At 39.2% G+C, this 17,553-nt stretch overlaps 1 protein-coding gene across 2 annotated transcripts in view; it reads left to right on the top strand.

The window, feature by feature from the left end:
• Positions 1–17,553, top strand: part of LOC133555211 (guanine nucleotide-binding protein G(I)/G(S)/G(T) subunit beta-1) — a 65,986-nt gene that overhangs the window by 36,246 nt on the left and 12,187 nt on the right. Inside the window, exons 1-9 of one of the 2 annotated variants that reach the window (XM_061904795.1) lie at positions 4,347–4,510; positions 4,921–5,027; positions 5,191–5,229; positions 5,344–5,450; positions 6,941–7,004; positions 8,445–8,607; positions 9,515–9,581; positions 9,784–9,985; positions 12,108–12,324. In XM_061904795.1, coding sequence (XP_061760779.1) covers positions 4,971–5,027; positions 5,191–5,229; positions 5,344–5,450; positions 6,941–7,004; positions 8,445–8,607; positions 9,515–9,581; positions 9,784–9,985; positions 12,108–12,324 — 916 coding nt within the window. In that variant the 5' untranslated portion in view covers positions 4,347–4,510; positions 4,921–4,970. Of the gene's footprint in view, positions 1–4,346; positions 4,511–4,920; positions 5,028–5,190; positions 5,230–5,343; positions 5,451–6,940; positions 7,005–8,444; positions 8,608–9,514; positions 9,582–9,783; positions 9,986–12,107; positions 12,325–17,553 lie in introns of those variants that run through there. The other variant, XM_061904794.1, reaches the window with a different exon arrangement.

Here is a 17,553-nt window from a genome sequence, read left to right as displayed (position 1 = left end):
AGGCTTTTGCTCATATGTTGATCTATATGCATTGTCCTAATTAAATCTATTTATTCAATATAGTGCATCCTATTGGAGGCAAAATGTATGTCTTGAATAAAATACTTATGTAAATAAAAATGTAACATTAAGAGTTCTCTATTGCAGCGTGCCGCGGCGCACACTAGTGCCGGGAGATATTGTCTGGCGTGCCTGGGGAAATGATGCAACTTCACCTAATTGGTCCAAAAAATACATTTTTGCAAATCAATCATTATTATCTGCAAATAATATGCCGTTCCTTTATTTTCTGTGCGGTGTAGAGTTTGGCAGGGTAACCATGTAATATTCATCTATATCAGTAGGGGGCAGCAGGTAGTTATTTGCTTTGTAAAAGTCGGAACGTGTCGGGTGAGATGAGGACGGTTTGTCGTGAACCCAATATGGAAAAGGTAAAAAGGTATGTAACGCTTAAACCAAAAATTAACAAAAGGGAAAGGAAAAGGCATTGAAACATAAGGATGGCTCTGCAAAACGAAAGTAAAACTGAACTGGCTGCAAAGTAAACAGAAACAGAATGCTGGTCGACAGCAAAAACTTGCAGCGTGAGGAGCGGAGACGGCGTCCACAAAGTACATCCGTACATGACTTGGCAATCAACAATGACCTCACTAAGGAGGATATCAACAACTTAATTAGTTTTGCTTGCTAACACAAAGCAGGTGCGGGGAATAGCGCTCAAGGGAAGACTTGAAACAGGAAGGGTCACCAAAATAACAGCGCAAGACAAGAACTAAAGCACGACACACAAGAAAACACCAACAAACTCAAAATAAGGTTAGACGACCTGGTGGAGTTTCATTTTTTAATGTTTTCTGCTGGTGGTGTGCCCGTTTTTTTTGTTGTTTTTTTTTGGGGTGGGGGGTTTTCAAAAAAGTTTGAAAAACACTGCTCTAGTGTTACTAAGGGGATAAATGCTGGCTTTTCCACTGTTTGGGTACCACATCTCTAGTAACGTATAGTGCAACCGCTTTAATGATTTTCCACTGTGCTTCTTTCTCATTATACATGATATCTTGTGTAAATCTCATCACAGTAAGGTGCTTTATAGCTGGAGTTTGGTTATGTTCTTGTTAGCCGAGTAAAGAGTTGCATTTCCCCCACTCGACTGGATGCTTTGATTTTAGATGCTGGAATAAGTTTGTTGTGCTGCTGCAAAACTTTGCAGTGCGTAGTAGGGCTGGGCAATATATCGATATACACGATATATCGCAGATTTGTCTCTGTGTGATATAGAAAATGACTATATCGTGATATTCAAGTTTACGTTCTCACACAGTTGCTTTTAGCTGCGGGCGTTACACTACAGGCTCTTCCCACTCTTTCCTGTCTCTCCTTCTCACAGACAAGCAGGCGCACCTTCTTACACACGTCACATACTGTCAGGTGACTCACGTCGTATGTCACATACGTATACGCCCTCGCGAAACCGAGAGGTAGCAGCGTGGGTAGCGTTAGCTGTGATGCTAGCAGAGCCATGCGATTGCTAATATGAGAGAAAGAAGGTGCAAATGAAGGAAGACTTAATTCCCAAGAAAAACAGCAGGAGGTCCATCGTCTGGCGGTGGTTTGGCTTCAAGTGGGAATATGTCGAACAAACAACCGTAATAAGTCCAGCATGCGGCACAAGCGTTGCTGTAAAAAGTACCATCACTGCTAATATGTAGCATCATTTGAAAAGTCACCTGCTAGAGAATGAAGATAATTTCATAACGTCCGTAATAACCTACCACATAGTGAAGGAGGAATACTATTTGGTTTCCTATTATGCAGCTCATTTTTATTTGACACCTAAAATTTCTGTGAAAATCTTGCACTTTCTGTTTTGGAAATGACATGAACGTTTGTGTCACTGCTTAATAACAGTTTAATAAATACAGTTTTGGTCAATTGACTTAATGGTGATTTCCTTCTCTGCATGAAAGTTTAAAAGTAGCATATATTAATGCAGTATGAACAAGAATGTTTTAATGTATACACAAAGAATCATCATACTGCTGTGATTATATGTATCAAGTGTTCATTCAAGGCCAAAGCAAAGTATCGAGATGTATATCGTGTATCACGATATGGCCTAAAAAATATTGAGATATTACAAAAAGGCCATATCGCCCAGCCCGTAGTGCGTAGTCATTTGTTCTACGCCTGTTGCCACAAAACCAAACCGCTGACAACACTTGTCCTTGGAACCAACATTTCTCTCCCGTTTGTGCGAGCATTAGCCATTTCCTGCTATTTGTGTGTGTGAATCTCCATAAGTAAATTAGGGGAAGCACAGAAGCTACGAAAGCTCCCAGGGACAAAAAATATGCTGTTGCAATTTATCGCCCAGGCCTATTACGCAAGTTACTGAGCTACAAAGTTGGCTTCTGATGTGTTTTTTCTAAAGAGTATAAAAATCAATCAATCAATGTTTATTTATATAGCCCCAAATCACAAATGTCTCAAAGGACTGCACAAATCATTACGACTACAACATCCTCGGAAGAACCCACAAAAGGGCAAGGAAAACTCACACCCAGTGGGCAGGGAGAATTCACATCCAGTGGGATGTAGAAGAACTCGACAAAGTAGAAATCTAAATCCGACCACTTCCATACAGAATGGGTAGTTTTTTCACAATGTCATATTCAAAATATGTGGAACCTATTAGCAACTACTGTGCATCCCTAGCTGATTCCATTCAGTACATTATTGACTTGGACATTTAATTAGTAGCTTGCCGGCTGAAAAAGTGTGTGCCCTTATTTTTTAGTTTATAAATGAATAAGGCTGGAATGATTGATTATATCGATTAATTTGATAAGAAAAAACTTTTTTTTCTTCAATTAATCGTCTGAGTGTCTGTGATAAATATTGAGAAAATCTCAACTGCATATAGTCCTTGGAACTTTAAATATGCAGACATAGATTCCACACAGCTGCTGCAATAGAGCGCACATGAGACCGGTGGTGTGTGGGTGTCTTGATCTGTGTGGCGGCGAAAAGCGGATAGATTGTGTTTTTTTTTTTTATATATAATTTGTATTAATGCACATGTTAAAAGTTTAATTTCAATGTTTGTGTGCACATATTTGGAAAAAAAAAAAAGAATTCTAAAGCAAGCAGATTTTTTTTTATTTCAACTAGTTTGCCTATAATACACATTGAGGCTATAAAGTTTGTTTTATCTGATTACTCAATCAAACAAACTATTCAATAGATTACCCCGTTACTAAAATAATCGATGGCTGCAACCTTATAGGGGAATGTAGTTAATCTTGGAATTGTCACCATTTATTTCCAAGAGTATTGATTGTTATTAGAGAATCTTTTCTTAATCGAATCGTCACCCCAAGATTCAAAATCAAATTGTAAGTTTTAAGACACATATCTGATTTTGATGTTCCAGTTTTGACCTAAAACATGTCAGTTTGGTTGACAATGGGCAAGTTTATCACTCAGAGGAAGCAAGTCTCCAGCTGAGTGACAGGTCACAGGTGATATGCAGTGGGAAAATAGCTGAAAAGGTTTGCAATCCTCTTCAGGTAACTTCATGGTGTGAAGCTCATTTTCCACCTCTAGTCTTTACCATTAGCAAAAAAAATAATAATAAGGCAGAGGAATGTCTACAGGTAAAACTCAATCTGTCAACTGGACAGATGCATTAGAAAACGGTTCGTCATATCTTCCCTAAAACTATTTTTGTCATGAAAAATATGTGTAATGTAGACATGTTCTGTAACTCTTATTTCTAGACATAAGAATTAGCTTGTGACATTATTATAAGCTATTTCATGGCTTTAGAGCAGATTGTTAAGCCTCCTTCCTTTTTTGTAGAACCATTTAGCTCACTAACCAATCAGATGACAGTTAGCTCCTGGAGTGTGGATTGCCTGAAGGATAAAGTGTTCCGTTAGGTGTCAATGCAACCCTGGAACAAGCACCTGTATCACAGCCCAGAAAAACGGGGAAGTAAGCTGTTTAGTAGCTTCTAATTACCACAGTGGTTGATTATTTAGAAATAGATTTCATATGATGGCTAAACTTATCCTGGTGCACAACTTGAATGAGCAAAGTAAACTTAAAATGCAGTTTTGCTTCAGTCGAAATTGCCAAATTTAGTCTTTGTCACCGTTTTGTTTATTACAGTTATCCGTACGATTTGTCTTTATGTAAAGAAAGTGAAAGTGTCTGTGTTAAGAGTCTCAACCCGTGGATTGGGGTCAGCTGAATAGCCACTGCTTTTAGGATCATCAGCAGGTTTTGTCTTAACCGGATTTGGCTGGAGGAGCTGAATCAACTGTGTTCCAGGATTATAGGAATGACATTGGAGGATAGTTGAGAGTCTAGAGTCCAGAGCAGCGACAGTTTTGTCAGCCGACTCCCCATCTACCGTGCACCTGTGTTTCACCTGTAGTGTTCCAACTGGGTCTCGTTGTCTGCTTTCTAAATACCTGGAACCTTGCCTGGCTTTGGCAATATTTGTGGGGTAAAGTTTGTTCTTCTTTTTTTTTTTCTTTTTTTTTTTTTTCCTATCTTTTCTTTTTTACTGGGTATTAATGTGGTGTTAATCAGTGCTATGCTGTTTAGAGTTAAAACGCTATCATGTAATTTTCGAATCCAAGCTTGAAGTGTCTGCCAGGGGCTTGTTGCTAGGTTACATATTTTAGCTTGCAAGAGTAAATCTTGAGCTGCCTGGAAATTGGCTATTGTGACTTCCTGGAACTTTGGGATCTGAAGACTGGATGTGAAACTGTTAAAATTGTAGGAAAAATAGTTTTAGTTCATATTACTGTGTTGTTAAAAGTCCAGCATGCAACTACAATACATAATGCTGATGCACTGCTTAGAAATGATTTCGGACCTAAATTTTATTTTGTTATATCGTATCTCCTGCAGATCAGAAAGAGTCTAGGCGGCGGAGCAAAGCACACCATTAGCAGAGGAAAATGAGTGAACTGGATCAGCTACGCCAGGAGGCTGAGCAGCTCAAGAACCAGATCAGAGTAAGTCCATCTTCTGTATGTTTTTTTTCCTCTTTGTCTTAGTTTGTTTTTGAAATGTTTGCCGTCAATGCATTGCACACTTTGGATTGAAACTTTTTAAAATGTGTTCAAATAATAACAATTTCATAAACGTTAGTCATAATGTGTCTGCTTTGTGTTTAAGGATGCCAGGAAAGCGTGTGCTGATGCTACCCTGTCCCAGGTAATTTATATGTTCAGACTAATACATGCAACAACATAATCATGTTGAGTACATAGAGGCTGTTTTTTTCTACCATCTTGTGTGAAACATATTTCTTCTTTTGTTTCTGTTTAGATTACAGCTAACATTGACCCTGTTGGCCGAATTCAGATGCGCACTCGTAGGACACTGAGGGGGCATCTGGCTAAAATCTATGCCATGCACTGGGGCACTGATTCAAGGTAATTTATTTTCTGCTCCAGTCAGTCCATTAACTAAATATTTCATGCTAACGACTGACCCCCTTGCTTAAATGCAGGAAACTGGTATAAAAGCATGCTTGGATCTCTTTGTACTGGGTGTTTCTCCTCGGGGCACACATTAAAGTCCTGGAATCACACAATAGCTCTTGCCTGCATTCACAAGCCTGGCTTCTATTTTTAACATCCGCTCAAAGCGATCAATTACATTAACATAAACCCAGTGTTCTAACAAGTCGACTGTAGTCTATTTAGACGGTGTAAGCCTACGTTTTTGTTGAATGCTTATAACGTCACATTCTGCAGTGTGTCTGCTGTGTTGTGTGTCCTGTTTGAGTGTTGGGTATGTGGGTAGGGAAAATAATCAAAATGGAGTCAGCCTTTCAGGTTTCGGGAATGTAAAGCTATATAAACAGCATTCTTTGCTTCTCCAAAACCTTTTTTTTTAGTCTTTACACAGCTCATACCGCAGCAACCATTGTGCCATGTGGGGAAAACTGCAATATTGCCTCACCTTCACCTCAGTCAAATTAAAAAAAAAAATGCTCACCTCTTTAACATATGGCTGCTTTACTCTTTCATCTGCTACTGTTTTACTCCCTAGAGGCTATTGTATTTTTTAGACAACCAGCTGAGATGTTGCTCTCCAACAAGGGACACATGTTTTATCCAATGTCTAGGTCATGTCTGCTCTTATTAGCCCAATGGACACAAGTGGGCGCAGTTGCATTTCAACGCTATAACACTTTTTACACTAACATCTAAAATAGGTATTTTTTTCTTTTTAACCAACACGTGTCAGATTGGTGATTTATTGCATCTGTTAGCTCTTCAAATAGGTTGCTCTCGTGTTTATAGTAGTATTACACTTAATACAAAATTTCAATAGTATAGGCAACTAAACCCAAATACTTTTTTGTATTGCCACTGTGTCCTCTAGAAATGGCTAAGCAGATAGTAAGGATAGTGTGTCATCTAAATTAGGATTGGTACAAATCCTCATCATATTGTCGAGCATGTCCATTGTGCGTGTGTGTCACGGTAGTTAAGATTTGCAGGCTCCCCATGGGCCTTACTGGGCCTTGCTCACTGCTCCTTTGTCCATTGGGGCCGTCGCTGTAGTTACTTGCTGAATTCACCCAGATAGAAAAGCTCAGCCTCAGTCACCCCTGAGTTTTTCGATGTGTAATAAAAAAAAAAAACATTTGCTGTGAGATAATTGCTTTTGATTTAGACGTTTCATGTGGTTTTACAAATTAATTTACAAGCCTTGGGTGATGTTTATAGATGTGGTGGTGCATATAGATAGTTAAAGGTTTTACTATCTTTTCCTTAGAAGAATATTTCTTTTTTAAATACCATCTATGTTTAAATGTTTGTTTTTAATTTGAGTGAAATTGAACACAGACAAACTGATTGTTTGAAAAAAAAAAATGCTGCATCGTGTTGAGCCATCTTTTTGTTTCTTTCAGGCTTTTGGTCAGTGCCTCCCAGGATGGCAAGCTCATTATTTGGGATAGCTACACCACAAACAAGGTACAATCACAAATGCAAAATGATATAATTTGATTATTCAGCTTCTCTGCCAAATATTGTTGTATATGTTTTGTGTATTTGTCATGACCAATAAGAACATGAAAAATGATATTTCTGATGTCTACATGGCATGTTCAGTAAATGGCACAAAGTACACAAAAGTGTGTGTTTGTGTGTATACTGTGTATATATATATATGTGTGTGTACGTATACAGATACACACATACATACACACACACACATATATATATACTGTGTAAAATATGTGTGTTTGTGTATGTATATGTATGTGTGTATCTGTATACGTGTGTATGTATATATAGTTTTTTATTCTTCACTAAAAGTGAGTCTTAATGTTTTATCTGTTTTAATGACTGTACTTTTATTTTTTTAAATATTGATTTGGACTGTAGCAATTTAAATATTTTTTTTTTTTGGAAAGTGCGTCGCAAATGAAATATAATTATTTTTTTACATTTATGGCAGGCGTTGTGGTCAGCTCCATTCAGATGTCCTTGAGTGCTCTGTAAAATTACTTCCAAACAATCACTCTCTGTTTAAAATATCTTAGATGCTCAGACGAATGTATTTGAGTTTAGATTTGGTATACTGTCTGTTAATGGGGAAAGAGGTGAATTTCTCTTTTCATGTTAGTATTTAAGGTAGCAAACAGTCTGGGAGTTTACCAATGTACAGTTATTAATCAGGTTTCTCAGGCAAATCTTACTGTTGTTGTCGTTGCCCATATCTGCTGTACAGATTTGCTTAAGAAAAGAGAAGTGTGGGATAATTCTTTTGTTGTCCTATTTGAATTTGACTTTATTAAATCGATTTACTTAGTGTTTGGCGCAGCCGGACTGGTGCAGGAGGGAATAGAAAGAAAAAAAAAATAAAACAGAACATTGTTTTAATTTAAAACGGTATTAATAACTGTGTGGGTCCCATTTATCTCTGCATCCCTATTGTAATGATTAATTTATTTTGACCGTACATGGTCCTTTACCTTAACTATGGATGGTTGCCTGGACTACTGTGCGGGATGTTCTACTGTCCGTGATCAGGTCAATGCATATGTGCAATGATGAGCACTACAAAATACACTCTGATTGGACTTGAAAATTCTGTTACCAAGTTTTGAGCATATAAATGAATTCAAGTAAAACGTTTGTAAAATGTTCCTGGGCGATAGATGGATCAAATTCCAAAACATATGTGGGTCTTTATTGAGTTAATTTAAATCATATAATCAAGTAATAACCTGTGATTAATCGTGGTTCATCCCACTTTGAAAGTGTGGTAAATCAGATCAAAAGATTAATCATTTGTCAGCACTAATATATCTAGTCACTATTTTCCCCTTGCTGTTAGCTTAATATTGCAGCCTTACTTACCCAAGGTCCAACTGACATTTTTTGCCATGTTTTATATCCTCTCTTCAGGTCCATGCCATTCCACTGCGCTCCTCTTGGGTGATGACGTGCGCCTATGCCCCTTCTGGGAACTATGTTGCCTGTGGGGGCTTGGACAACATCTGCTCCATCTACAACCTGAAGACCCGTGAGGGAAATGTGCGTGTTAGCCGCGAGCTGGCAGGACACACAGGTAGGCTGATTTGTCTTTTACGACTACACTATGACAATACCTGGCATTCCAGGCTACTGTTCCCAGACTCTGGAACAACTTGCACCAGTCCCTCTGTGAGCTTGACAGTGTTGACACTTTTAAGAAACATTTGAAGACCTCTCTTTTTAGTAAAACTTTTAGTTAACGCACCTTTTGACTACCGTTTTTAATCCGTTTATCTTTTTAATGATGTTGCCTCTGTTGTTTTAATTCCACTATGTATTCTACAGCGTTTTGTGATTTTATCTGTGAAAAGCACTTTATAAATAAAATTTGCTATTTACTTACTTGTCAGAATTTCCCCTCTGGGTGGGACAAGTGGAGCCCTTAATTGGCACTTCATGGAAGTAACCCGAGACTGAAGTGATTTCATTCAGAGGATGAATAATCCTTTTTAAATAAATATCAGATTATTTTTTTTCTATGTATTCCTACCCCCTGACCATATATTTGGTTCTGTGTTGTTGGTTTCCACCTCAACCAGTCATGTGTGTGAAAGCACAACCTGCCGGATCTATATCCTCGCCCCAACCAATGAAAGTTTTGAGCTTGAAGGGAAGAATTATTCATCTGATCAGTGTCACATGACACAGGAAGTGTGTCAGCATTCAAGTTCCTTCACCGTAGGGACGAATATGTGCACACTACTTGCTTGTAGAAGAATTATAGAAGGCAGTTGTGAAGTAGACAATGTTTGCTTATGAAACCATCTTCTAAAATGACCTGTACAAAGTACATAGATTTTTTTTAATGAAACGATGGTGGGATAAACCCTTCCTTGTTTGTCGATGGAATGGAACTCGCATCTCTTTTTTTCCTTCTGCCTTCTCTGGGAAGGTTTTTGAGAGAGTAGGCCTTAATAAATGTTTATGTTGAATCCTTACAGGTTACCTGTCCTGCTGTCGCTTCCTGGATGACAACCAGATTGTCACCAGCTCTGGAGACACCACCTGGTGAGTTTCTGTATTGCACCCAATGCAGTCCAGCTACACAATCACTGTGCTGCCTTTCACATTACACAAGCTAGCTCACCATGTTTCTTACTGGCCTTGCTTAGCATGCCATTAAAAATGAAAAGCTTAAACCACAATACATTTCTTCTAACGTTATGTGTACAATAGATGCATTTTCACTGTTTCTCTTGTTTCCTTCCAGCGCTCTGTGGGACATTGAGACTGGACAGCAGACCACTACGTTTGCTGGTCACACTGGTGATGTCATGAGTCTCTCTTTGGCACCTGACACCAGGCTGTTTGTGTCTGGGGCCTGTGATGCCTCAGCCAAGCTGTGGGACATCAGAGAAGGAATGTGCCGGCAGACCTTCACTGGCCATGAGTCGGACATCAATGCCATTTGCGTAAGGCGACCAACTCTCGTACATAAATGTTAAACACTTAGAAGTCAGCGTTGTGATTTTTACTTGTTTGATTGTTGAGCATTTCCACTAATTTAAATTGTGTAGTAAGTGTTGTCTTGATGCAATGGCAGTAATGGATTTCCCTACTTTACATCATTTGGCAACATCAGTTGATCCCGGCCTTACTGGTTTGCTGTCATAGAAACTGAGAAGAGTGTTTTGTGACTCCGCGGTTCCCCAGGCTCGCACAGCTAGTATCTGCATCCTAGCAACTTTTTCCCATCAGAGACGATGTTTTCAGACTCTCAAGGCTGCTTTTACATGTAGACATGTTCACATTTGTCAACAACAATCAGTAGGCTGGACTTAACTTTATTTTGTTACAGTTAAACATTTAAATTGTGATTATGTTTAGCTTTTAAGTGGAGTGAATTATATTTATATAGCGCTTTTCATAGTGAAAACCCTATATCTAAGTTACATTTAAACCAGTGTGGGTGGCACTGGGAGCAGGTGGGTAAAGTGTCTTGCCCAAGGACACGACAGCAGTGACTAGGATGGCGGAAGCGGGTATAGAACCTGGAACCCTCAAGTTGCTGGCACGGCCACTCTACCAACCGAGCTATACCATCCTCTCTTAAACAAGGCATCAATTGCATACTGTACAAAAATCAACGCCTTGTATTTCACCTCATCTCTTTTTAAAATCGATCAATCATCCATCCATTTTCTACTTCTTATTCCCTTTTGGGGTCGCGGGGGGCGCTTGCGCCTATCTCAGCTACAATCGGGCGGAAGGCGGGGTACACCCTGGACAAGTCGCCACCTCATCGCAGGGCCAACACAGATAGACAGACAACATTCACACTCTAGGGCCAATTTAGTGTTGCCAATCAACCTATCCCCAGGTGCATGTCTTTGGAAGTGGGAGGAAGCCGGAGTACCCGGAGGGAACCCACGCATTCACAGGGAGGACATGCAAACTCCACACAGAAAGATCCCGAGCCTGGATTTGAACCCAGGACTGCAGGACCTTCGTATTGTGAGGCAGACGCACTAACTCCTCTTCCACCGTGAAGCCCATCGATCAATCAATCAATGGTTATTTATATAGCCCTAAATTACTAGTCTCAAAAGGCTGCACAAGCCACAACGACATCCTCGGTTCAGATCCCATATCAGGGCAAGGAAAAACTCAACCCAGTGGGATGACAATGAGAAACCTTGGAGAGGACTGCAGATGTGGGGGACCCCCTACCCCCAGCCCCAGGGGAGACCGGTGCAATGGACGTCGAGTGGGTTTAGCATAATAATGTGAAAGTCCAGTCCATAGTGGATTAAACACAATAGTGAGAGTCCAGTCCATAGTGGCGCCATCCCGAACGGAGATGGACAGGTCAGCAGCGCAGAAATGTCCCCAACCGATGCGCAGGCGAGCGGTCCACCTCGGGTCCTGACTCTGGACAGCCAGTACTTCATCCATGGCCACCGGACCTGTGCCCCACCCCTCCACAAGGGAGAGGGGGGAAGAGCAGAAAAGAAAAGAAACGGCAGATCAACTGGTCTAAAAAGGGGGTCTATTTAAAGGCTAGAGTATACAGATGAGTTTTAAGATGGGACTTTAATGCTTCTTCTGAGGTAGCATCTCGAACTGTTACCGGGAGGGCATTCCAGAGTACTGGAACCCAAATAGAAAACGCTCTATGGCCCGCAGACTTTTTTTGGGCTCTGGGAATCACTAATAAGTCGGAGTTCTTTGAACGCGGATTTCTTGCTCGGACATGGTACAATACAATCGGCAAGATACGATAGAGCTAGACTGTGTAGTATTTTATACGTAAGTAGTAAAACCTTAAAGTCACATATTAAGTGTACAGTGTACCAACTGTAATCTTTTAATGCTAGAAAAATAATACATAACATTAATCGAGACGTGACGTAACGAATACATGAATGATGATCTCAGCGTCGCTAGTGGACAAAATGGAACGAATTTTAGCGATATTACGGAGATGAAAGGCGGCCGTTTTTGTAACATTCTAGATGTGTGACTCAAACGAGAGAGTCGGGTCGAAGAAATGCAGTGTAAATTAAAGCACTCTATTTTTCTCTCTTCTTGCAGTTCTTCCCTAATGGCAATGCCTTTGCCACGGGCTCAGATGATGCCACATGCCGGCTGTTTGACCTGCGTGCTGACCAGGAGCTAATGGTGTACTCACATGACAACATCATCTGTGGAATCACCTCCGTGGCATTCTCCAAGAGTGGCCGCCTACTGCTGGCTGGCTATGACGATTTTAACTGCAACGTCTGGGACACTTTGAAGGCTGACCGTGCAGGTAAGCTTCGCTCTACGTGGCATCAGCCCGAAGTACGTTTTTTTTTTTCCCGGTAGCAATAATTGCCCCGCAGCTGCCAAAACACAGCTGAAATAGGAATGTGAAGAATGTAATGTGAAACAATTTCCTTTGCATGCTCTGCTAGGGCCGTTCTTGTGGTACTGAGCTTCTTTGGTAGATCTGATGTCATATTTTAGTCGTCTTATCCAAGGTGCTTGAGTTAGCTGTGTCTATGTTGTCCATGTTTTTAGAAGCTTTCGACTTAAAACTTTGAACCAATTTTCCGCTCCGCAGATCAGTGATAGCTTTCCACAGACGTCACACTGGGGACTGTAATATTTTTGCAAATTACTTTTCCCTCTTGAAAATTACTGACGACAGTGGAGCACGTAGGGGAAAGAAAGTAATTAGTGAAAGCATTTTTAGCCTTTTCTATATTTATTTATTTCAGCCTCCATTAAACATATAAGTGAGTTTATTGTGGCTGCAGGAAGATAAATTGAAGGTCAGTTTTCATGTGCAAAGTTTAAACAGCAGGTTTCACCTACAACAGCTGTGAGGGACGCCATGGGAAGGCATGAATACTTTATATTTATTGATCACACAGGGCTCACATCTGAAATACACACAGGTTTTTGGTGGGTAGATTGGCAGTGCTTTGAGTACAGAAGAAACATTATGTTTGACAACAGTTTGTTCAGAGACATCGTTCTACTGCTTCCAGAGATTGTTACCAATACAACATTTAACTATTGCGGCAATGTAACTTTGTAACATTTTTAACATCCTACATTAGGGTAATGTGCATATATATGTATACCGTATTTCCTTGAATAGCCGCCGGGGCGCTAATTAATTTAAAACCTTTTCCTCACTCCTGCGCTTATTCAAGGCATACGGTAAAAGTAAGCAGGCGCTAATATTAATTTTAAAACCTCTTCTCACCCCTGCGCTTACCAGTGGCATAGAGTAAAAAATTGAGTGTGATCCATCCATTTTCTACCACTTATTCCCTTTTGGGGTCGCGGGGGGCGCTGGCGCCTATCTCTGCTAAAATCGGGGGGAAGGCAGGGTACACCCTGGATAAGTCGCCACCTCATCGCAGGGCCAACACAGATAGACAGACAACATTCACACTCACATTCACACACTAGGGCCAATTTAGTGTTCCCAATCAACCTATCCCCAGGTGCATGTCTTTGAGTGTGATAAAAAATACTAAATTAATTAAAAATTCTTCTGCGTCGGTGGTTGGGGACCACTGCTCTACAACATGTCATATATATATATATATATATATATATATATATATATATATATATATATATTTATATATATATATATATGCATAATTTGTGTTTGCCATAAAAAAACTGTTTTCTTTGACAAAAAGGGCAGAAAACAAACAAAACAACATAAAAAATGAATTGAATTGAGGGATAGATCTGAAGTTGATGTAGACTACAGATTTAAGTGTTGAATAAATAATGTCTGTATGCCCTGGCACACCATTATCATTATTTCATGACCCAAGCAAAACACTTTTTGCACTTTTATACTGAAATATTTTATACTAAATACAAATATAGAAAAAAACTTCCGGCAGCGGTAAAGTTTAGATCCATGAAGGAAAAAAGAAAGTGAATTAATGTTTATTACTAAATAAATGTACACATGCAAAAAAAGGGATTTTCTTTTGTATTATTTTTTTTATGAATTAACGTTTGACGACCTTTTTCTGAAACACAATATAGAATGTGAGATACAACATGATAATGCATACATTTATCATTTCTTTTCGAAACGCTTACAAAAAAGTGGGACCCAAAAATGTACTGTGGGACCCCATTTTTATGACTTGATAGGGTCCCTGGGACCCCATTTTTTAAATTTCTAGCACCAACTCTGTATATACCGCCTATTATCTGTGCACTATTGTCTAGTGATGCACCGAAAATTCCCCACCAAAAAAAGACTTTGATTACTGAAAACAGCGCTGCTGAAACTGGATGTAAACAAGACGCACGCGATTGTGTGCAGCGCAGTCAGCATGTCTGCGTTGTGGACGTAACAACAGCCGTCTACAAAATGTGCAAATATTAAGAGGACAGTGGCAGCTTTTAAGGAAAGAAAGTCCAACTTGAGCACTAGCGCCAAGCAAGTGTGACGGCATGCTTGTGCAGCTTGCAATTTGTCAGGCACATCAAGGGACAGAAGAAGGGTCTCTAAACACGAGTACACTCTATAATAACCCCAGACAAAAATACCACATTTGTTGCTAGTCATTTTTTAAATTAGTACCGTATTTTTTCTGAGTATAAGTCGCTCCCGAGTATAAGTCACACCTGCCGAAAATGCATAATAAAGAAGGAAAAAAAACATATATAAGTCGCACTGGAGTATAAGTCTCATTTTTTGGGGAAATGTATTTGATAAAACCCAACACCAAGAATAGACATTTGAAAGGCAATTTAAAATAAATAAAGAATAGTGAACAACAGGCTGAATAAGTGTACGTTATATGAGGCATAAATAACCAACTGAGAAGGTGCCTGCCATGTTAACGTAACATATTATGGTAAGAGTCATTCAAATGACTCTAACATATAGAACATGCTATACGTTTAAAAAACAATCTGTCACTCCTAATTGCTAAATCCAATGAAATCTTAGACGTCTAGAATGAGCTAAATAATATTATTTGATATTTTACGGTAATGTGTTAATGATTTCACACATAAGTCGCACCATAGTTTAAGTCGCACCCCCTGCCAAACTATGAAAAAAACCTGCGAGTTATAGTCAGAAAAATATGGTATTAAGTCTCTAAACACTTGAACAATTGTCAAAGTACATTGTACAATAAGCAACAACAATTGAAAATATGGCAAAATGATATATGAATATATGTTAATTAATAAAATATTTTTTCAAAATGTATGTATTTAGTTTATTAGCCTTTTGTAAAGAAAACCCTATCATGGCAAATTAGGCGATGACGTCATGTGACCGTGCCCATAATCACGCTCCCACCGTCGCAGGTATCAATTACCGCTAACCCTGTACATGGAAGGGTGTAACTATTATCAGTGTTGATGGTAACCGCGTTAAAATTCCTTACAGTTGGTTTTACCGTTTTAAATCAAAATGATCAGAAAACCATAACTGATAACTGAACTTTGATAAACGTACGGAGTGACTGGCGCCAGCTCGCTAGGTTGAATGCTGACATGAAAACATGCATTGATGATGTATCGCATATTTATCTGATTTATACAAAAGTGGCCTTGGTCGATTATGAAAAATTTGGAATTGCAGTGTTCACACTGACATGAAAAAGTCCGATATAGTTCACATATGGGCAAAAAAAATCTGAATTGACCTGCAATGTGCGCAAGGCCTAAAAAACTATTCGTGATGCAAAAGAAAAAGAAAACATGCAAAATGGTTTGTTTTCCAAAAATGTGTGTATTTGTTTTAAAAGAATAAAATACTTGGTCGAAATATTTTAATGTGTGTATTAGTACTTTTTGAATACATTCATCGATGCCACAATAATAATGATGAACATGATCGTTTTGGTCATAACAGTGATATTAAATGATCATATCGTTAACATCTCTACATGCGTTTGTAATAAGTAGTTTGTCGTCACAGACATGCAAATGGAAAAGATTGGCAGAACTACTGTTTGGGCAGCAAGTCATCTGGCATGAAGACTATTCTTTATTCTTCCATGTGCGTAGGTGGGTGGTGGGAAAAGTTGCATGGATTATGGCTGCATTTATCCCCATTATGCTAGTACTTGCCTTTGTCAAAGATGCACCTTTTGGGTAGAGTAACTATAAAATGTGGGCGTTCCTTGTCAAATCTTACTTTGCATCAACTTCAGCACTTAAGTCCCTTCATGTTTTTGAGGCTGCGATAAAGCCAACATTGCATTGTACTTGAATTTTGGATGCAGTGTACCGTATCTTTGCTACATGTAACAATATGACAAAAGACACTTCTTCACTTCTATATCGAACCTGGTTGCTTCAATTGGAAACACTTGAGATGAGATTAAAAAGACCACATTGAGTATGTTTTCCAAAGTGGCTCAAATCTGATTTTTTTTTAAAGCTGATTTTATCCAGCTGATTATTTACACTGCAACTAAAATGGGATTTTTATTAAACTGCAGTGTAAACGCACGCAGGTCCTAATGTGGCCACAATGTCACTTGCATGCACTCTTGGATAAAGTTAAAACAAAGGAAGTTGACCGGGAGGAAGTCGCTACTACTACAAAATAAAATAAAAAACGCAACACTTTAAAAATGTGTGTTTTTTTTACATAAAAATAAATTCAAGTACCGTATTTTCCGCACTATAAGGCGGACCAAGTTATAAGGTGCATCTTCAATGAATGGCCTATTTTAAAACGTTGTTCATATATAAGGCGCACCCCACTATAAGGCGCATAGAATAGATGCTACAGTAGAGGCTGGGGTTACGTTAGATTGAGCTGCACTAAAGGGAATGTCAAAAAAAAAGTCAGGTCAGTCAAACTTCATTAATAGATTACAAACCAGCGTTCTGACAACTCTGTTCACTCCCAAAATTAATAAACAGCTGTATTATTATTTTCCCTGATTCAATACACAAGTAAAAAACAGTCCGATACTGTCACGGTAAATCAAACGTTAGTGCAATCACAATATAGTAACACTCGAAATAGTGCAAAGCAATGATATATCAATAACTCAACGTTGCTCAAACGATAATGTCACACAACACACAAAATAACCACGTAAAGCTCACTTTATTAAGTTATTCCTCATCCACGAGTCCCTCAAATTCTTCTTCTTCAGTGTTCGAATCAAACAGTTGGGCGACTACGGCATCCAACAAAGTCGAAGTCGTCATTAAACGAGTCAGTGTCGCTGCTGTTAATGTTATATTATCTCGCTGCTGCTCTATTCCCGTGTTCTACTGTGTGACTGATCGCCTTGAGTTTAAACTCTGCGCCGTAAGCGTGTCTCTTAATAGGAGCCATTTTGGGGTTTTTACATAAACACACAGAAACGACATGCCTACCGCAGTCATATATCCCAGCATGCACCGCGCGCTTCTTCTCTTCTACTACGGGGGAAAATAAGGTTGGCGGCTTCTTCTTACCGTAGAAGAAGCAGCACACTTCTTCTACGGGGGAAAATGAAGTCGGTGGCTGCTTGCCGTACTTGAGAGA

Source organism: Nerophis ophidion, linkage group LG06 (genome assembly GCF_033978795.1).
Source record: "Nerophis ophidion isolate RoL-2023_Sa linkage group LG06, RoL_Noph_v1.0, whole genome shotgun sequence".
NCBI classification, from domain to species: domain Eukaryota; kingdom Metazoa; phylum Chordata; class Actinopteri; order Syngnathiformes; family Syngnathidae; genus Nerophis; species Nerophis ophidion.
Note: the sequence above shows the minus strand (reverse complement) of the source record. Positions and strands in the feature narration are given on the sequence as shown.